At 42.0% G+C, this 22,701-nt stretch overlaps 1 protein-coding gene across 3 annotated transcripts in view; it reads right to left on the bottom strand.

The window, feature by feature from the left end:
• The window catches only part of CACNA1A (calcium voltage-gated channel subunit alpha1 A), a 191,315-nt gene that overhangs the window by 131,628 nt on the left and 36,986 nt on the right, over positions 1-22,701 (bottom strand). For all 3 annotated transcript variants that reach the window (XM_030196931.1, XM_030196930.1, XM_030196929.1), the window contains exons 4-6: positions 5,785-5,876; positions 3,873-4,025; positions 1,629-1,819 (exon numbers count right to left, since the gene is read on the bottom strand). In XM_030196931.1, coding sequence (XP_030052791.1) covers positions 1,629-1,819; positions 3,873-4,025; positions 5,785-5,876 — 436 coding nt within the window. The remainder of the gene's footprint in view (positions 1-1,628; positions 1,820-3,872; positions 4,026-5,784; positions 5,877-22,701) is intronic.

Here is a 22,701-nt window from a genome sequence, read left to right as displayed (position 1 = left end):
AGCCGCCACTGAGCAGAGGGTTTCAATGTATTATCAACGATGACACCTAGATCCCTTTCCTGGTCAGTGACTCCTAACATGGAACCTTGCATTACATAGCTATAATTCGGGTTCCTCTTTCCCACATGCATCACTTTGCACTTGCTCACATTAAATGTCATCTGCCATTTGGATGCCCAGTCTCCCAGTCTCGCAAGGTCTTCTTGTAATTTTTCATAATTCTCTTGTTATTTAACAACTTTGAATAACTTTGTGTCATCAGCAAATTTAATTACCTCACTAGTTACTTTCATCTTTAGATCATTTATAAATATGTTAAAATGCAACAGTCCCAGCATAGACCCGTGGGGAACCCCACTATCTACCCTTCTCCACTGAGAATACTGACCATTTATCCCTACTCTCTGTTTTCTATCTTTTAACCAGTTTTTAATCCACAATAGGACACTACCTCCTATCCCATGACTCTCCAATTTCCTCTGGAGTCTTTCATGAGGTACTTTGTCAAACGCCTTTTGAAAATCCAGATACACAATATCAGCCGGCTCACCTTTATCCACATGTTTGTTCACCCCTTCAAAGAAATGTAATAGATTGGTGAAGCAAGATTTCCCTTCACTAAATCCATGTTGGCTTTGTCTCATTAATCCATGCTTTTGAATATGCTCTGTAATTTTGTTCTTAATAATAGTCTCTACCATTTTGCCCAGCACTGACATCAGGCTCACCTGTCTATAATTTCCCAGATAACCTCTGGAATCTTTTTTAAAAATTGGCGTTACATTGGCCACTCGCCAATCTTCTGGTACCATGCTTGATTTTAAAGATAAATTACATATTACTCACAATAGTTCCACAAGTTCGTTTCTGAATTCTATCAGTACTCTGGGATGAATACCATCCAGTCCAAGTGATTTGCTACTCAAATTTGTCAAATTGTGCCCTTATATCTTCCAGGTTTATAGAGATTTCATTCAGTTTCTCTGACTCATCAGCTTTGAATATCTTTTCTGGCACCAGTATCTCTCCCAAATCTTCCTCAGTGAAATAAATGTGCATCTCCTATTCTAGAATCAGGATGCATATAAACAGAGATATATCCAGCAAGAATAAAGCATCTCCTATTCTAGAACCAAGGTGCAGACAGAGATATATCCAATAGGAATCACACATTTTCTATTCTAGAGTCAATGTGCAGAGAATCAGAGATATATATAACAGGAAGTGTGCATTTCCTATTCTAGAACTAAGGTCCAGACATTCCAAGATATATCCAAAAGAGATCGTGCATCTCCTAGTCCAAAACTAAGGCACAGATATATGGAGACATGTCCAACAGAAATGGCACATCTTCTAGTCTACAAACAAAAGCCCAATAAAGTTTGAGAATAGGTTGAGATTGTTTTGGCTCAAAAACAGAGACAGACAGAGTGAGGAAGGAAGAGAGAGACAGAGACAGACAGAAAGAGAGAGAAAGTGAGAGGGGAATAGAGACAGTCAGAGTGAGTGAGAGAAAAAGTGAGAAAGTGAGATAGGGAGAGACCTTCACTGATGCCAGTTATAGGATATGGGAAGTGCCACACATTTCTCCTTCATACTTAGCAGGACAAAGTGCGGATGAAGCGTACATGATAAAGGATGTCGGTCCATCCCTCCATGGTGATACACTGGAAGACGGTCAGCAGAGCGTACATGATGTTATCAAACTGAGTGATGCCGTTGTTTGGTCCATCCCAGAACTTTGTACAGTTGCTGCCATTCGGGCAGAGGCGAGATGACGGCTCTGTCCCACATGGCGTTTCCTTACCCGTTATTTCCTCTGGGGATAAAAAGAAAACAGAGATGGGGTTTAATCACAGGAGGTGTGCCCTATGTACAGAGGCCACACACAATCAAGATCTTAGAATCCGAAATGTTCTAGCTCCTGTTCTGCCACTCACTCTTATCCCTGATCTTCCAGCATCTTGGTCTAGTTTCAGATTTTCTTATGTCATCTATTCACTTCATATCCAGAGTGAAAATAACCTCAAGCAAAGGGACTGCCGAGACAATCCCCCTCCCCCGTATTACTGTTTGGTCCATTCCAGCTATGTCTGCCAGAGGGAATGTAGGAAGAAGACCAGTGTTCCCAGTGAAACAGACACTCTGTCCCTGTTATACTCATATTGCCCCGGCATTAATACCCTCCCCCCCCCAGAATGAAATTAGAGCAACGTTACCCTTCTTATGAAACTCTTCCCAAACTCACAAGGCTCACAGCAGATGGGGGACAGGAGTAATCAGGTTACTCCATGTAGGTCACCTCTGTGAACTCACAGTGAGATTTAGCTGCCGCCTCCATCTCTGCCTCCTCCCTCCAGAAATATTGGGAAAAGCTTTTTTCTCATGATAGGGAACTCTTTTCAGCTAAAACAGAGGTTACCTCTTTGTGCAGGAAGAAAGGTAGGAGATGAGGAGCTTTGGATGGGAAACACCTTTGCCCCTCGTCTTGGCTGTCACTGATTCCAAGTCACTTGTATGGTTCTGGGTCAGTCCTTTCTCAGGCCTACAAGTCCCTACAGGCCCTGAGACTGTGGGTTAGAGGAACAGCAGTGTATTCTCTCCTTGTGCTGAGGCTGCCGGTGGGGCTGGTCAACAAAACCACAGAGCAGCAGCAAGGGAAGCTCTTCACCTCCTACCCTGCCGAGGTGACAGGTTCTGCCAGTTTAGCTCACACCAATGGCCCCATACAGCACGGCACTGGTTTTATGATTTTACTGGAGAAACTGAGAACAGCTGCCAGTTACTGATCACCCTCGTGGTGAAAAACATGTTCTTTGGCTGTTAGCCCACACATGGTACCCTCTTAAAATTAGGACTGGGAGTGCTGAATGGCCTGGGCATGGAATGGTGAGTTTTTGGGCAGGAAACCTCAGGTTCAGCTCCCAGACCCAGCTTCTGGGGACCCTGAGAATGAGAGCCCTACTGACTACTGTGATAATTACATGGCTGGCTCAAAAGCCCACTTATGCCTGGTTCTGTAGGTACCATGATGCAAAGGCTGTCACTTCAGTGGTTGGGGTTAGACAGAAGCCCACAATAGTAAGAAACTCAGAGAAAATCCCAGGAAAGTGCAGATTCAAAACAGTAAAGTTCTGGCTGGGGAGGGTTCATACTGAGCTAGAAGCTGCGAAGATCAAAAGAGCTGACCCCCAATTAACAAAGTCAACTAAAAGTCCTAAGACCTGTTGTCTACTGACTACCTTCCAGGGTTTAGGTCTTGCTTTGGCGATGCTTCTGTTGTTACATCTTTAATTTGACCAGAGGTATAGTATATCAAAATTAATATGAAATCTGAAAAAGTGATGGGATGGGGGGGGGGGGGGGGGGGGTCAGCAGCCAGAGACATAATTAGGGAGGACTAAAAGAGCCTGCTCACTAGCAGTAATCCCCCCTTCCTCCAGTCCCTGTTCTATTGTGGTTGCCCAAGACCCAGTCTGAGCTTCTAATCTTCTTATATTATATTTAGGAAGAAACTGAAAATGTTTTTATTTGATGATTAAGATTTTATCCCAGTAATTGTTGCTTGCATGCTTCCTGACATGTTCAATTGACCTGTTGTAAACCATAGTGAACCCTTATTGAGGATACAGCAGTATATAAACAATCAATTGATATTGATATTGAAGGGTAGTGCCATCTGTGCATGGCTTCTGTCTATATCCATTTATGTGCCACCAGCTCTTTAAAGCCCAGAATCCCTCAGCCATTAAGATTTATCCCTATATCTCCAACCACTTTTCAAAAGGTTTTTAGATTTATGTCGTATTTAAGGATTTGGAGAGTACAAGGATTCGAAATTTAGTAGGACACAATCGTGCAGGTAGACTTACCAGTGACCAAGTCAAAGCAGGTGGTGTGAAATTTTCCAAGGTAAAATTCTAATCCTATGATTGCAAAAATAAGAATCGCAAAAAACAGGAGGAGCCCGATCTGTAGGAGAGGTATCATAGCTTTCATGATAGACTTCAGCACAACTTGTAAACCTGAAAAAGGAAAAACAGACAGTCACAGAATGTGGAGAACCCTACTCTAGCACCAAGCCAGCACAGAAGCATTCTCTCTCTCTCTCTCTCTCTGAAAATAGAGAGCACTTCACTCTTCCATACCCAACCCAACTGAATGACTCATACTCTAGCACCATGGCAGAGTATAGGCACTGTCCCAGAATACAGAGGCCCCTTAACCTTTTCATACCCAACCCAACTAAATGACTCATACTCTACATTCATACCAGAGTACCAGCACTATCTCCTAATATAGAAAGCCCGGAACAGGTTCAAACATTTTTGAACCTGTTCCGGTTTTGAATGTTATACCAAATCTTTACCAAGATTTTAAAACACTCCTCTATCAATCGATACACAACTGAGCACTCATGGATTGACCCCTGAGGAAGGCTGTTATAGCCGAAAACGAGCCGTGTTGGGTCCTAATAAAAATTTCATTGGAGCATCTTATCCTGGTGTGGTGACTGATCACTTGGAATTGGTTCCTTTCCACCCTGTTACTGCTGTGTTCTGTCCTTGTGGAGAGTGTGAACCCCATTTGTCTTACCTCCAGACATCAGGTCTGAGCAATCTTTGCTGAAATTCAAGACCAAGTTAAAATCCTTTTTCGTTCAAGCTGCATTTGGTTTTACCCCTTCTTAAGTATTTTCCTTTTGTGTAATTTCAAAGACACAGTAGTTTTTTTCACAACCTTTCCCCACGCTTTCCGTTTCCCCACTGCCCTCTCAATCTTTCCCTTTTAAATCTGTTGTGTATGAATGGTTTTATTCTTTACTATTTTATTTGGAGTTCTTTTCTGTACTTGTATTATTTTATATTTTGTATTGTACACCGCCTTGACTTTCTGTAAGAGAAGGCGGTATATCAAAATGTTAATAAACATAAAAACCCATTTCTCTCTTTCATACCCAACCCAACTAACTGGATGACATACTCTAGCAACATGCAGACCAGAGGCAGACTGTCGCAGGATATAGAAACCCCTAAATCTTTTCACACCCAACTTAATGATTCAAACTCTAGTACAATGTCACATCACAGGCAGTGACTCAAATAGAGACGCATTCACACTCAACCCAACTGAAAGATTCATACTCTACAATCATGCTAGAGCTCAGGCACTGTCCTCAAATATAGAAACACCTTCATTCTCCATATCCAGTCCAACTGAATGATTAGTATCATCCTAGAGTTCAGTCACTGTCCCTAAATACAGCAATCCCTTCACTCTCGATACCCAACCCAACTGAATGACACATACCCTAGCACCATGCAGAGTACATATTCCACAAGTTTTTCTCAACCTAACATACATACATATACACATGAATAGACATACACACATGAACATACAGACATAAAACACACATACATACATATACACACAAAAATACATATATAATATACACACACACATATTCATATACATATATACATAGACATATATATACATAAATGTAGTGCTCCTCCCCCACTGCTTATTATTGCACCTTCTGAAGTGAACTGTGAGTTGTGATAGGGGGATGGGGGTTATCCTCTCCCAATAATCTCTCTCCCTGACTCCCATCACTGCTATTGGCAATGTGCAGCTTCCTGACCCAGCATTAACTCAGAAATGGTTCTGCTCACTACACTCTCTCTGTTTCCACCCCAGAGGTGACTGTTTCTCCTGTGCTGGCAATGGTCCCCTAGGGGGCAGCCACGATGGGTGAGCAGGAAGCCTCAGTTCACGTACTTGGGATTCCAGACACCAGTTTCAGTGGCCGGAGCACACGTACTGCCCTCAGAGTTCGGAGGTCAAAGTTAGAGTCGCTTCTTGCCACGATGCTGAAAGAGAAAGTGATAATCACATGAAAGTCAATTCCTAAAAACAGATTTCCTTAATACAAAAAAATAGGGGGGGGGGGGGGGAGGAATGGATCCCATAAAAAAAGGCAAGACATAAGCAGTGGAATGGTGACGGCCACTGGAGCTCTGGCCCCCCAATAATTTGAGGGTGTTGGGCTTGGCCAGAGTTTGGTTTGTTTGGCCCTTCCAACCAAAAAGGTGCTCTACTGCCCCCAGGTGACCTGAAACCCATGTAAAGCACATACCAGGGAGGGGGGCTGCAACTCCATCACGTGCTGTGACCTCCATAATCCCAATCCTGTATTTCATTCCTCAGTTTTAGAAATGTGAGTGCAAACTGAGTTATACATTCGGGTATGGGAGGCATGCCCCTGCCTCCAAGGGCTTACAGTTTAAGTCCTATATTTACTGAGCTGCCTTACTGAGATTAATGAGAATTAGCAGTACATAGCAATTATGTTGTTTGATTTAAATAGCACATTAGACCATTAACACAGGTAACTTGCCCAAGGATGCAAGTAGGGCCAACTTTTGAGGAATGTGACCTGCCCAGACCCACAGGTACCATGCACACAAGGTGCTGCCAGATCAATGTCCTCTCCCTCCAAACCCTTCCATATCATGTGCACAAGAGGAAAGAGAGTAGGGAAGGGAAATGGGACTTGATATACCACCTTTCTGTGGTATTTTGCAACTACATTCAAAGCGGTTTACATATATACAGGTACTTATTTTGTACCTGGGGCAATGGAGGGTTAAGTGACTTGCCCACAGTTACAAGAAGCTGCAGCAGGAATTGAACCCAGTTCCCCAGGATCAAAGTCTGCTGCACTAACCACTAGGCTACTCCTCTCGAGGATGGGAGATACTGGGCAGGGGGAGAAACAGATACTTCGGGGTGTTGAGCTGGATCAAGCACCAGTGTCTATTTTCACACAGTTAACTCTGAGCCAGGCTCTGTCACAAACAGAATCAGTGGCTTCCTCACCTCTCAGCTCTAACCACTCTGGTCACTTCTCCACTGTCAACCAGTATAAACCACAACCACTTTCTAAGTCTGTTACATTGAAGCCCATCTCTGCAGTGCCCCGGGTCTCCTCTCATTACAGCATAAGTAGTCTTCCCACAAGGTGAGACGTACCACTGGCCACGAGAGCCTGGCAGAGGTGACGGAAGTATTTCAGGGAACTGGTGCAGCCCTCCCCCATCACCTTTCTGCTGATTCATGAATGACTGGACCACTGTACTGAGGGGGCCTGCGACTTTCCCAGCTCCACATGGAAAACAACCAAACCCATGAGGACAAGAGGCACATGAGAGCAGAGGCGCTCTTTTCTGAGCTGTTGTTTAAACATTGTGTTTCCTTTGCTGTAATTAAACCCTGAATCACAGCTGACTCACTCACCAGTGCAGCACAATGACTGGCATAAGCCGGGCATTTTTAAAAAAAATAAGGAATGAATCAGCAAAAGTCACAACAAAGGGGTGGGGGGTGGGAGAGAACAACGAAAAATGATAGACGGAGTGTGAGGGCAAGCCAGATTTGTAGATGGAGACTGGGAAGAGCTGTCTGCTGTTAATTTCTGTAAGAGCCAGCCTGCGTTGCAATCTGATTACTGTGCAAACAATGTTAATTTTGGTAATAGCTCTCTTTCATTAGGGCTGATGATATTTAATGCTCTTCATCAGTCAATGAGTCAAAAAAAAACTCCAAAAAGTTCTGAAAGCACAACTAACGGGAAACGTCTACTGGGCAGAGACAAACCAAGCTTCCCATTCTGAAGTGGGGTGTGAGCCTGGTCTCCCAGCACAGGAGGGGAGAATTAAATGCCAGTCTGGGAGTAGAGCGTTCCCCCTTCCAGATCTATAGCGAGGATTACCCCCATTCACAGCGCCAAGAGAAAGTACCCAGCCCCAATCCCCCGGGAGAAATTTCAGAAAGGGACATTCATAAGCTGGGACATGAAGCAACATGAAGTGATGTTGAGGTACTGATGCATGTGCTGAAATGATCCTATAACTCTTGACTGGTTCAGTAACATTTTTTAAAATTACAACTCTGAGAAATGCGATTCTCACTTGTGCACCCCAGTATCTTGTCATTATTTGAAAATTTCAGACCTAGGATTACAACTGTAGAGGAGGGAACTGGCAAGGCTGCTCCTCTGATATATATACCTGATGCCCCCAAAACTTGTCCTAAATAATTTTTTTTTAAATATCTGAGAGTAGAGTCACACAGAAAAACAGAAACATTATATTTGCACAAATCTGCAAGGCCATTTCAAGGATATTAGATGCCTTAGCTGGACCTTCAGCTATGCACCTCCCTTATTACCTGTCAGCTCTCTAGTGCCCACCCCAAAGATTTAATTAAACTAAACAATTGGGATCACCTAACGTTGTTCCTCCCAGGACAATCCTGTAAAACTGCATAAATTGGAAACCATCCCTGTAATATTTAGACACCAGGGTCAAATACCAAGGACAACATTTTAATTTATATCTGGATATCCAATGCCAGTCTGTACCCAGATAACAGCACTGGATATCCAGGGATAACTTAGAATAGCACAAGTTACTGACCCACAGGACCCATTTTATTCCTATGGACCCTGCTGCAGAAAACATGCGCTAAGACCCCCTTAGTATCTAATAGTTACCTGGGTTATGGCTGTAAATATTGCAGTATCTGGATAGTGTCAGCCCCTCCTTGGCTGTTTTCCCAGACTAACCCAACACTATCTGGTCAGTAAAATCTATAGATGTTCAATGGTAATATCCGGATAATGTCGCTGTTAATCAGTGGCACTATTCCAGGAAGGAGCAGTTCCCACCCTGATAAGTGACCCATATTTATTGACTTCCATATTTTTAAATATTAAAACTTTGCTATATACACACACACACACACACACACACAAACACACACACACACATATATATATATATATATATATATATATATATATATATATATATATATATATATATAAAATGAGGACAGTTTCTAAATATCATGCATGCACATATATTTATATGTAGTCCCTAAATATTCAGTTAGCAGGTGAAATCCTGGCTCTTCTCCCAAGCCTTTAATACATAGGGTGACTGACTAGACACACATTCTGCACCTGGACTAGCTTGCTACACATACTGTAACTTAGATCAGTTCCTTATATCTTGATTAATTGTATAAAGAACTTGCCTTGAGTTTATTTATCCCAACTGACTCTGTAACACGCATCTTGTTCCCATTATATATCTGCATCTGACCCATCAGCTACATGGTAAGCTGTATTGTGGAAAAGCATTAGTATCATAGCAATGTTATTTGAATGTTCTAATGCGTGTGTATTAGTATTATGCTGACATTGTATTATCTCTGTTATTTGAATTTCAGTGCTGTTAAGTGTGTATATTTTTTTACCCTATTTCATGGTAGCCCTATTATTAGCTTTCAATTTGCTGTTTTCATGCTTTTCTCTTTCATTGTATTTATGTTTATACTGGGGTTATTTTATGATTGTTATGCAGTTAACAAAATTGTAAGTTTGATGTTAAACTGTACCTGCAGTACACCGGCTTGGGTGAATCTTTTCATAAAGGCGATTAATAAATCCCAATAAATAAATATATTTATAGACACACACTTAAGCTTATGGTAATGCATACATACATATTTATACACACATCCCTTGGGATATGGATATGTACACGTGAAGGGGCATAATCGAATGGAAACGTCTATCTCCATGGGCGTTTATCTCTGAGAACAGGTCCGTGAAGGGGCGGACCGAAGCGTATTTTCGAAAAACATGGACGTTTATCTTTTTTTGAGCTGGGCGTTTTTGTTTTTCAGCGATAATGGAAACCGAAAGCGCCCAGCTCAAAAACGAATAACTCCAAGGCATTTATTCGTGGGAGGGGCCAGGATTCGTAGTGCACTGGTCCCCCTCACATGCCAGGACACCAACCGGGCACCCTAGGGGTCACTTTTACAAAAAAAAAAAAACCAAGGTAAAACAGCTCCCAGGTGCATAGCACCCTTCCCTTGGGTGTTGAGCCCCCCCCAAATCCCCCTCAAAACCCACTGCCCACAAGTCTACACCATTACTATAGCACTAAGGGGTGAAGGGGGGCACCTACATGTGGGTACAGTGGGTTTGGGGGTGGTTTGGAGGGCTCCCATTTACCAGCACAAGTGTAACAGGTGGGGGGGATGGGCCTGGGTCCACCTGCCTGAAGTCCACTGCACCCCCTAATAACTGCTCCAGTGACCTGCATACTGCTGCCAGGGAGGTGGGTATGACATTTGAGGGTGAAATAAAAAGTTGTGAAACGGCATATTTTGTGGTGGGAGGGGGTTTATGACCACTGGGGGAGTCAGGGGAGGTCATCCCTGATTCCCTCCAGTGGTCATCTGGTCATTTAGGGCACGTTTTGGGGCCTTATTCGTGGAAAAACAGGGTCCAGGAAAAGTGCCCTAAATTCTCGCTAAAAACGCATATTTTTTTTCCATTATCGGCGAAAGGCGCCCATCTCTGATCACCTGATAACCACGCCCCAGTTCCGCCTTCACCACGCCTTTGACACGCCCCCATCAACTTTGTCCGCATCCGCGACGAAGTGCAGTTGAAAACGTCCAAATTCGGCTTTCGATTATACCGCTTTATTCGTTTTTGTGAGATAAACGTCTATCTCCCGATTTGGGTCACAATATAGGCGTTTTTCTATTTCGATTATAAGCAGGATTGTGTGTGTGTGTGTGTGTGTTTATATATTTATTTACACACCCCTCAGGTTAACGAGTATCCATACATACATATTTACAAAGACGCCCCTCAGGTTATGGGTGTTTGTGTGTGTTTATATATATTTATACGTATTCTCCTCGGGTTACGGGTATGTGTGCATATATATTTATATATAGCGCAGATTTATTCATGCACACACACACCCCAGAGCTGCTTTGTACTCACTCTCTCTCTCTCTCTCTCTCCCTTTGGCATATGATGCCAGTGGGTCTCTTCCCATTCACCAGGTCTCCATGGCAACCAGCCATTTCTCATTCTGATGGGTTTCCACAGTTACTGTCCTTCTCCTCATTCATAACCGTTTCCATGGTGATGGGATGCTGCTGCTGCTCATTGATATGATCTTGTGCGAGGAGCTGAGATGACCGTCTTTGAGGTGTGCAAATCTGTGCAAAAGGCCACCTTCTGCATTCAAGAACCCCACACACCAAACACATATAATTCCATCGCACCTGTCTGCAAGCAGTTGTAGGAATGAACAGCTACACAGCTACCTCTCCATATCCAGCTGTGAACTGCTCTGCTGCTAAATCCAGCTGTGAGCTTTTCTAATTCCAAATTAAGCTGTGAGCTCCTCTACAGCCAAAGCTATTTATCAGCTCCTCTACTGCCAGCTACAGCTGTGAACTCCTCTACTACATATCCAGTTACGAGATCCTCTACAGTCAAAACTAGCCCTAAGCTCCACTACTACCAACTCCAGCTATGAGCTCCTCTACTGCTGATCTTTGAGCTCTTTTACAGCCAAATCTAGCTATGAGCTGCACTACTGCCAAATCCAATTATGGTCTCCTCTAAAGCCAAATCTAGTTAATAGCCCTCTACTGCCAAATTCAGCTCTGAGTTCCTCTACTGCTCATTCCAGCTGTGAACTCCTCCCATATCTATCTATGCACTCCTTTACTACCAAATCCAGCTGTGAGCTTCTCTAAAGCCAGATCCAGCTGTGAACTTCTCTACTGCTGAGCTGCGAGCTTTTCTACAGCCAAATCTAGTTATTACTCCTCTACTACCAAATCTAGCTGTGAGCACCTCTAAAGCCACATTTAGCTATAAGTTCCTCTACTACCAAATCCAGCTGTGGGCTCCTCTACAGCCACATCAAACTATAAGTTCCTCTACTGCCAAATGCAGTTGAAGGTTCCTCTACAGCCAAACCTAGCTATGAGCTCCTATACTACTCAATCCAGCTAAGAGTTCCTCTACCGCTCAATCCATCTGTGAGTTCCTCTACTCCCAGATCTAGCTGTGAGCTCCTCTATAGCCAAATTCAGCTGCAAGCTCTTCAGAACCCAGTTATGAATGTCTCTACTGATGAATCCAGCTGTCAGCTCCTATGATTTCTTCTAGTGTCAGAGCCAGCTGTGACCCCCCTCTGAGTGGAAGAAGAGCCTAATTGCTCAAGCAGCAGGCTGATAAGCTTAGACACTCAAGTGCAATACCTCTAAACCCTGCACAGTTCCTGTATCTCACTCCTAAAGCTGTGAGTTCCCACAACTACGGGATAGTAGCAATTGTAGGGGCTGATTCACAAAGCCTTAGATCCCATTAGGTACCTTGGTTTACATCAAATTATTTATAGGAATAACTTACACCCAAATTTGATATGGTTAAAAAGAGGGGCATGCAGAGCAAATTATGATCACTTTTAAGTAAAACCTTTCCATCTGCTCTTCTCCTTCCCTCTGTACATCAGAGGATATAAAATGACAAATTTTACACCCCAGCAGCAAAGTGACTATAAAACTGAAGCCTGAGTAGAAAGGACCATAAAAAAATCAAAAAATTCTTCTCCCCCCCCACTCCCACATTCACTCAGACTGCTGAGATCAGCACTGTACATTCTGCCACCCCTGCCAGCACAGGGTGGGTCCCCTCAAACCCCACAGCTGCAGGAGACAGTTTCTGAATGGGGAGCTGATATACCCCAAGGCTGAGCAATCAGGCAGACCTGGAGTCTAATGCTAGACATACAGAGAGTGCCACCACTGTTCACAGCACTGGGTTCAGCCTTCTTTCACATCTCACATTTGATCCTTCTCTGTCTCATACAGACCCCACAGGAAAAGTCCCTGTAATTCTACAGACATGAGGAACATTCCCCCCCCCTTCTCACACTCTTATCAGGAAAAGCCCTTGCAATTCTGACAGCATGAGGTACTTGATATAAATGGAAGGGAGAAAGCTAACAGTTCATTCTACCCTCTCCTGCACTTCAGAAGATTATTTTAATTCAACTGGTTGCATCTTGCTCCTTGATATGAAGTCATCTTGCGCCCTGGGACCTCCCGAAGTTGCACGATACAGCCACACCGACACAAGGATAGGAAGGGAAGCATGACACACTGGGAATTTCCAAGCTAATGTGTGAGAAAGATGGCACTCTGACAGATATCATGTGCCAATCCTGCCAGCTCTTCTGGGGTTTTTAGGGGAGCTCAGGGATAGAGATGAGAGAAAGCCTGCAGCCAGCACTTTACCATCAATCTCACTTGGCCATTCATCTCCATCTATTGTCCTGTGTGTGACATGGATGTGTCCAAAGTGGCATACAGAAATTTAGGGGAAAAGGGGCAGGGGAGAAGAGAGAGAGAGAGTGAAAAGGGAGAGGGAGAGTTAGAAGGAGGACAGAGAAAATGACAGAGAGAGGAGGAGGTGGCAAAGCAGCTGAGGGACAGGGAAGGGTTTGCACATCTGTTTTGTTCACTTGCCATTCAGCTGGAAACATTGTTTGATCTATACAGCCACAAAACCCAAAGCGGCACTTTTGTTCAACTTTTAATAAAGCAAGCTGACATTTTTTTTTAATTTTACACAAGAAAAAGGGAAAATACTATTCTTAACCAGAGCTCTTGCATACAATACTCAGTTGATAAATTGTGCTCCAGGTAACTTTTTTCTTTTTTATAACACTTTATTTATAAAATAAATAAATTTTATAAATAAGGTGTTATAAAAAAGAAAAAAGTTATCTGGAGCACAATTTTTCAACTGAGTATTTTTTTTTTAAATGCCAGGTTTCTGTTAACAAGGGAAAATGGGACTCCTCATGTGACGTTCCAACCCCAGATATACTGCTCACTCTTTAGAAAATCTAATAATTGCAAAAGCAGTAATTATTATGTAAATGAGGGAAAAGTCTCAACTACTACAGCTATATTCACACATCAGTGTTAATTTTATAGCATGTAGAAAAAGTCATCACCAACTGAAAAACCCTCAAATATTTATTTTTTATCCCTATACTTTTTATTGAAAAACTTTTTTTTTAAAAATGTGTCCTTTAAATTGAATGACTGTGATGTCTAAGTGAAACTAAAAAATAACTTGTTCATTTATTGGAAAACGTCAAGCCATTCACTTATCTTGTCATATTCTTTTTTCTTTTTTTCAATACTGCGCCTGTTCCATCTCAGTACTGTGCCGGTTCCTACGGTCCCGTTTCGAATATCTTCATCAGGGAACCCGCTCACACCAAGGTTTCAACGCCAGGCATGCTTTACTGAATTCAAACATACACAATATCAGTCATATCATAATAGCAAACTTAAAATATAATATAGCTGTTCTTCATTTACACGTCATGTCTTCCTACCGTCATTATTATCGTTTCGCAAGATTATCGGTGTCCTCACCTGATTCTGAAGGGGAATTTGAAACAAAATTGTCCTATCAAAGAAGGGTACGTCACTCACGTACTGCGTCAATCGACTAATCCCCCTGAAAATGTACTGACAGCTATAGACGATCTATTAAAGAGACAGTGCACGCTGCATGTTATAAAGCTCAAACAATTGAATTCAAAAAAATTGAATTCAAAAAATTTTTTTTCACAAATTCTTACAAAAATGCTGCCCATTGTAGAGATGAATTCAAACCCGTAGGTTCTAACGACATCAATCTGTGGATCCATCTTTGCTCTGCTTGTTGTAACAATTTACTACGGTCTCCACCCCGAATATGTTGCTGCACTTGGTCTATCACTAAACATTTGAAATGTCCAAAATTGTGATTAAATGAACAAGTTATTTTTTAGTTTCACTTAGACATCACAGTCATTCAATTTAAAGGGCACATTTAAAAAAAAAAATTTTTCAATAAAAAGTATAGGGATAAAAAATAAATATTTGAGGGTTTTTCAGTCGGTGATGACTTTTTCTACATGCTATAAAATTAACACTGATGTGTGAATATAGCTGTAGTAGTTGAGACTTTTCTCTCATTTACATAATAATTACTGCTTTTGCAATTATTAGATTTTCTAAAGAGTGAGCAGTATATCTGGGGTTGGAACTTTGCATTTGGATTCAGATAGTTGTCATGTCTAACTCATGGAAGACTGGCTTCAGTTTCACATCAGAGTCAGTGACCTCGTTGTTAGGAGACAACACATTTTTTGGATCTTCATCATTGGGAGTGGGGTCCAGAGATTGGGATGCCTTACTCACTAAGTTTAAGACAGCGATTAAATTAGAACTGAACAGTGCAGCATTAATTGAGTACTGCAAAAATGAACGTATCCCTCGCGGTTTAAGAATACAAAAAGCGCCGCAAGCCTTCAAGTCGGATGAAAACTTTGTGAACAAATGGAACATAATTCTAAACAAATGTTCGCTGGACTTGATGGTGCTTATTATTGAAAAAAGTAAATAAGTACTGGAAGTAGAGAAGACCGCTTTGGATGTTGATCTGAATAAACTTAAGGAAAATTGTCAGACGGCAGAATTTGATCATCAGCATGATAAATTAAAAGAAAATTAAAAGTGTTCCGGGAAAGCATTAGAGCTTCAAAAATAAAAAATTTGAAAGGGATGCTAAAGACTATTCTAACAACAATGTATACATATGGATGAGAAAAGACACTCAATCCACAAATAGAAGAGATGAATTACGGGCCGAATCTCTAGACAACATATTAAGTGACAGTTCATCTTCAGGTAGTGAACGGGGTGATTTTTTAGGCGGACGTCAATACAAAGGAAGAGGGAGAAGTGCCCGAAGAAGAAGGGGCGGAAGCGAAACGTCGCGCCCTTATACCAGATCGCAGAGACAATTTCATCAAGTTCCACAGTGGTAACTAATTTGTCCAAACGAGAATTATCGAGTGCAGAACTGAGCTTATTACAAAAGGGTTTGTCATTTGTACCTATGAGAAGGTTTGACATGTTTCAGTTTCGCATTGATCTTGAACGGTTTCTCCGACAATTACAATTAAGAATCTATTTTGGTGATACTAATCAACATGATGAGGATTCAAGAATACACATTAAATCTTCGTGGATGCCTCCTGGACCGTTGGATCCTATCATCAAAATTTTTAAGGATGTCCTGTTACGTGACATCACAAAACATTCGGAGTCTCTTGGATGGATAAAAGATAACTTATCGAAGGAAGAAAGAAAATCTTTACACAATTTGACAACAGATGAATTGATTGTGATTAAAAAAGTGGACAAAGGGGGAGCCATTGTGGTGTTAGACAAAGAAATGTATTTGGAAGAAGTGTTCACCCAATTGTCAGCCACTGATACATATGTAAAGATTGATCAAGATCCCACTATAGAGCTTTAAGACATTATTAAGATCGTATCCATGGAAGGATTAGCAAGTGGATTTTTAACAAAGAAAGAATTTAGATTTCTAAACTTGAAACATCCCAGAACTCCGGTTCTATATTTGTTACCAAAAATCCACAAAAATTTGGAAAAACCTCCTGGGCGTCCCATCCTGTCATTGAGAGGATCAGTGCTTGAACCCCTCTCTGTGTTTGTTGACCATTTTCTTAAAACGTTTGTCATATCAACACCAGCCTTTTTAAAGGATACTACTAATTTTTTGAATATTTTGGAAGAGGTAACTTTGGAACCTGATGCACAAGTTATTATGGTAACTTTGGATGTAAAATCGTTGTACACCTCGATACCTCAGGATGAAGCCTTGCAGGTCATTAAAGAGGTTTTGGACACTCGTCCCAGACCATTAGATGTTCCTACAGAATTTTTGATTGAACTGGCTGAATTGGCCTTACAAAAAAAATTTTTTCTCTTTCAAAATGAATATTTCCAACAGATCTCCGGAGTAGCCATGGGGGCCTCGTTTGCCCCTTCGGTAGCAAATTTATATATGGCTCGATTTGAGGAGAGACATCTCTCAGATCATTTTTGGAAAGATTCAGTACTGATATGGAAAAGGTTCATTGACGACATTTTTCTCCTTTGGAGAGGAGATGATGAGGCCTTAAAACAATTTGTCGTCTGGTTAAATTCTTTAAATTCAGCTTTGCAGTTTACGTACGACTGTTCTAGATCAAACATTCATTTTTTAGATGTTGACATTGTATTGCAGGCTGGAAGTTTCCAAACAACAGTCTTCAAAAAATCTACTGATAGAAATACTATGCTGCAATACAACAGCTGTCACCCGAGATCATTGAAAGATAGTTTACCGTTCTCCCAATTCCTGAGGTACAGAAGAATATGTTCGGATGACAGTCTTTTTAAACAACAGGCTAAAGGGCTAGCCCATTCTTTACATCAAAGAGGTTATCTGATACAAGTTTTAAAGAAAACCTTTACGAGGGCTAAATACAACAATAGATCATTATTATTATCATCCAACAATGTGAATTCAGGCAATGACAATAGAGATAATAAACAAACTTTTGTGGTCAAATATCAGCAGGGTGGGGAAGAGGTGGCGAAATTGATTCGAAAAAATTGGGACATTGTACAAGAACATCCCTTGTTTAACAAATCAGAGCTTCAGATTGCGTTCTCTAGGGAACGTAATCTCAAGGAATTGTTATGTCCAGCTGATATCGTGTCGAGAACGAAAGTTAAAGATGGAGCCCACAGTAGGTGTGGATCATATGCGTTTTGTGATATTATGATTGAATGTGACAATTTTAAAAATCTTGTGGACAACAAAATATATAAATTGAGACATTTCACAACATGTAAATCGGACCATGTGGTTTACTGTTTGAAATGCCCTTGTGAAAAAATATACATTGGTAAGACTGACAGGAGCTTGAAGATAAGACTCAGTGAACATAAGTCATGTATAACATCATTGAAATTGGGGACACCGTTAGTTTCCCATTGTAAAGCATTTAATCACAATTTTGGACATTTCAAATGTTTAGTGATAGACCAAGTGCAGCAACATATTCGGGGTGGAGACCGTAGTAAATTGTTACAACAAGCAGAGCAAAGATGGATCCACAGATTGATGTCGTTAGAACCTACGGGTTTGAATTCATCTCTACAATGGGCAGCATTTTTGTAAGAATTTGTGAAAAAAAAATTTTTGAATTCAATTTTTTTGAATTCAATTGTTTGAGCTTTATAACATGCAGCGTGCACTGTCTCTTTAATAGATCGTCTATAGCTGTCAGTACATTTTCAGGGGGATTAGTCGATTGACGCAGTACGTGAGTGACGTACCCTTCTTTGATAGGACAATTTTGTTTCAAATTCCCCTTCAGAATCAGGTGAGGACACCGATAATCTTGCGAAACGATAATAATGATGGTAGGAAGACATGACGTGTAAATGAGGAACAGCTATATTATATTTTAAGTTTGCTATTATGATATGACTGATATTGTGTATGTTTGAATTCAGTAAAGCATGCCTGGCATTGAAACCTTGGTGTGAGCGGGTTCCCTGATGAAGATATTCGAAACGGGACCGTAGGAACCGGCACAGTACTGAGATGGAACAGGCGCAGTATTGAAAAAAAGAAAAAAGAATATGACAAGATAAGTGAATGGCTTGACGTTTTCCAATAAATGAACAAGTTATTTTTTAGTTTCACTTAGACATCAAAGTCATTCAATTTAAAGGACACATTTTTAAAAAAAAAATTTTCAATAAAAAGTATAGGGATAAAAAATAAATATTTGAGGGTTTTTCAGTCGGTGATGACTTTTTCTACATGCTATAAAATTAACACTGATGTGTGAATATAGCTGTAGTAGTTGAGACTTTTCCCTCATTTACATAATAACTACTGCTTTTGCAATTATTAGATACTCCTCATGTGACAACATCGCAGGCTCATCTTACAGGTTAAAGGTGCCTGAGTCATTCTCTAAACAGCAGCTCTGGCCCTGCCACTCTCCTGCTCTTCTCAACCTCCATCACATCCACCTGGGGCTTTCTCCATTTTTTTCAGATCCCCCGCTCTCTACTCAGCTGGCCAGGGGCTGGGAGCTGGCAATTGTCTGGCAATTAGCTGCTGTCTGACAGTAGCCCATGGCATTTCTAGCCCTGACCAACCTGCAGAGCAGAAGATCTGCCCCAGGAGCTGAACCTACATCTTCTGCGTAGCAGCACCAAATATTAATATATCTATAGAGACAGATCGATCTATCTATCTATCTATCTATCTATCTATCTATCTATCTATCTATCTAAAAGTGTCTATCTCTGGGAGACAATGAATAAGGTGCATTTAAACATTGTTTATATAATTAGGGCCCTTGTAAGAAGCCTCAGTGTTTAAAGAAAAGCTGAACGCCACAGCTGAATACTGACTCCTTTCCCCCCAATATTCAAAGGCCGCTAACTGGTTAAATAACACATCAGCACCTAACCACTAATATTCAGTGAGAGATAAATGGTTATTTCTCCTGAAAATTGCCGGTTAGCGCTTCGCGGATGATACTAAGATTTGTAACAGAGTGGACACCCGGGAGGGAGTGAAAAACATGAAAAAGGATCTGCAGAAGCTAGAAGAATGGACTAAGGTTTGGCAATTAAAATTCAGTGCGAAGAAATGCAAAGTGATGCACTTAAGGAGTAGAAATCCACGGGAGACGTATGTGTTAGGCGGTGAGAGTCTGATATGTACAGATGGGGAGAGGGATCTTGGGGTGATAGTATCTGAGGATCTGAAGGCGACGAAACAGTGTGAAAAGGCGGTGGCCGTAGCTAGAAGGTTGCTAGGCTGTATAGAGAGAGGTGTGACCAGCAGAAGAAAGGAGGTGTTGATGCCCCTGTATAAGTCGTTGGTGAGGCCCCACCTGGAGTATTGTGTTCAGTTTTGGAGGCCGTATCTTGCTAAGGATGTAAAAAGAATTGAAGTGGTGCAAAAAAAAGCTACGAGAATGGTATGGGATTTGTGTTACAAGATGTATGAGGAGAGACTTACTGAGCTAAGCATGTATACTCTGGAGGAAAGGAGAAACAGGGGTGATATGATACAGATGTTCAAATATTTGAAAGGTATTAATCCGCAAACGAACCTTTTCAGGAGATGCGAAGGCAGTAGAACTAGAGGACATAAAATGAGATTGAAGGGGGGCAGACTCAAGAAAAATGTCAGGAAGTATTTTTTCACGGAGAAAGTGGTGAATACTTGGAATGCCCTCCCGCGGAAGGTGGTGGAGATGAAAACGGTAACAGAATTTAAAAAATGCATGGGATAAACATAAAGGAATCCTGTTCAGAAGGAATGGATCCTCAGAAGCTTAGCAGAGATTGGGTGGCAGAGCCGGTGGGAGGCGGGGCTAGTGCTGCCCAGCACGACTTCTACGGTCTGTGCTCTGAAAATGGTAGATGCAAATCAAGGTCAGGTATACACATAAAGTAGCACATATGAGTTTATCTTATTGGGCAGAATGGATGGACCGTACAGGTCTTTCTCTGCCGTCATCTACTATGTTACTGTCCGCCTTATAATCGAAAGTGATGGGCGCCCATATTTCGACCCAAATTGGGAGACCCAATTTGGCATGGGCACCCAAATCGGTATAATCGAAAGCCGATTTTGGGCGTCTTCAACTGCACTCCGTCACGGAAACGGACAAAGTTGATGGGGGTGTGTCGGAGGCGTGGTGAAGGCGGGACTGGGGCGTGGTTATTGGCCGAACAGAAATGGGCAGCTTTCACCGATAATGGAAAAAAAATAGCCGTTTTAGCGAGAATTTAGGGCACGTTTTTGGACCCTTTTTTTTTCACGAACAAGTCCCAAAAAAGTGCCCTAAATGACCAGATGACCACCAGAGGGAATCGGGGATGACCTCCCCTGACTCCCCCAGTGGTCACTAACCTACTCCCAGCACAAACAAAAGACCTTTAAAAACTTTTTTCCAGCCTATATGCCAGCCTCAAATGCCATACCCAACTCCATCACAGCAGTATGCAGGTCCCTGGAGCATTTGTTAGTGGGTGCAGTGGACTTCAGCCAGATGAACCCAGGCCCATCCCCCCCCACACCTGTTACACTTGTGCTGGTAAATGGGAGCGCTCCAAATAACCCCCAAAACCCACTGTACCCACATCTAGGTGCCCCCCTTCAGGCATAAGTGCTATGGTAATGGTGTAGAGTTGTGGGCAGTGGGTTTGGGGGGGGGGGGTTTGGGGGGCTCAGCACCCAAGGGAAGGGAGCTATGGACTTGGGAGGTATTTTAATTTTTTTTTAATTGTTACAAGTGCCCCTAGGGTGCCCGGTTGGTGTCCTGGCATGTGAGGGGGACCAGTGCACTACGAATCCTGGCCCCTCCCACTACCAAATGCCTTGGATTTGTTCGTTTTTGAGCTGGGCGCCTTCAGTTTCCATTATCGCTGAAAAAAATACCGCCCAGCTCAAATCCGCACAAATCCTAGGCATTTGCCCGGTACAAACCGTATTATCGAAAAAAAAGATGGACGCCCATCTTTTTCGAAAAAAACGGTCTGTCCCGCCCCTTCACGTACCCGTTCTCGGAGATAGGCGCCCATGGAGATGGGCGTTCGCGTTCGATTATGCCCCTCTGTGTAGCACATAACTAGCTATATCGCACAACTTATCCGGTTAAAAAACCAATAGTAAGTGCTAAACTGGCTGTCTTTAGCATAAATTGAAGACCTGTGTTTAACTGCTAAAATGTTAACCAGCTAATGGCAAATTTCGGCTTAACAGGTTAACTTTATAGCTGTAAAAAAAAAACCTTGGATATTCAAAGCCTGTCGCCAGAAACAGCCTGGCATTGAATTTCCAGGTTTAATGCCAGCGACGAACAGTAAAAGCACTGCCTGATGCCATCTGTACATTGTGTTTACTGAGTGACAATGGTGAACTAATGGTTTCTATGTTTAAAGAATGGTGGTCGGTGTTTGCTTTAAGCGCCAGAGAATGTGGTAAAGGCGGTTAGCTTAGTGGAGTTTAAAAAAGGTTTGGACGGCTTTCTAAAGGAAAAGTCCATAGACCATTATTAAATGGACTTGGGGAAAATCCACTATTTCTGGGATAGGCAGTATAAAATGTATTGTACTGTTTTGGGATCTTGCCAGGTACTTGTAACCTGGATTGGCCACTGTTGGAAACAGGATGCTGGGCTTGATGGACCTTTGGTCTGTCCCAGTATGGCAACACTTATGTACTTATATACTTATGCCTGCCGTCACTGTTAAGCTATTTCTGGGTATTCAGTGTCACTATCTGGGAATCGGCCAGCGCTAAATACCAGGTGTAGCAGGCAGGTGACAGGGGTCATAGCAGAGTTGGAAATTAGTGCATGCCAAATACAAGATTGCGAGGGGTAGGGGTGGGGACACTTCCTTATTCCTTGTATCGCTGGTTAGGCTCAGATCGGCTTATCCACATCAGTGTTGGGGGAAATGAGGAAGAACTTACAGTTCCTGGTAACAAGGTAGCTGAGCTTTTCAAAATTTCTAGCCCATAACTCCCTCCCCTCCCTGGGATTCAGGACACAGGAAGAAATGCTGATTTTTAAGATTTTTAAAGGACCCAGTTTAGCACATACAGAGCTAGGAAGTGTTTTAAACAGTGTTTAGAATATTTCCATCAGCTAAAGGCCTTATCACCTTGCTGACAGCTCCTCCAGAAGAGAAATTAAATTCTATTGCCATTACATTTGTACCCTAAAATTCTCTTTGCACCACAGAGATATAAAACTACAGCATTCACAAGCAGTTCATACACACCCACACATACATACATACATACATACATACACACACACACACTTCAGTGCCAGG

Source organism: Microcaecilia unicolor, chromosome 3 (assembly GCF_901765095.1).
Source record: "Microcaecilia unicolor chromosome 3, aMicUni1.1, whole genome shotgun sequence".
Taxonomy (NCBI): Eukaryota; Metazoa; Chordata; class Amphibia; order Gymnophiona; family Siphonopidae; genus Microcaecilia; species Microcaecilia unicolor.
This window is presented reverse-complemented; position numbering and strand designations above follow the sequence as displayed.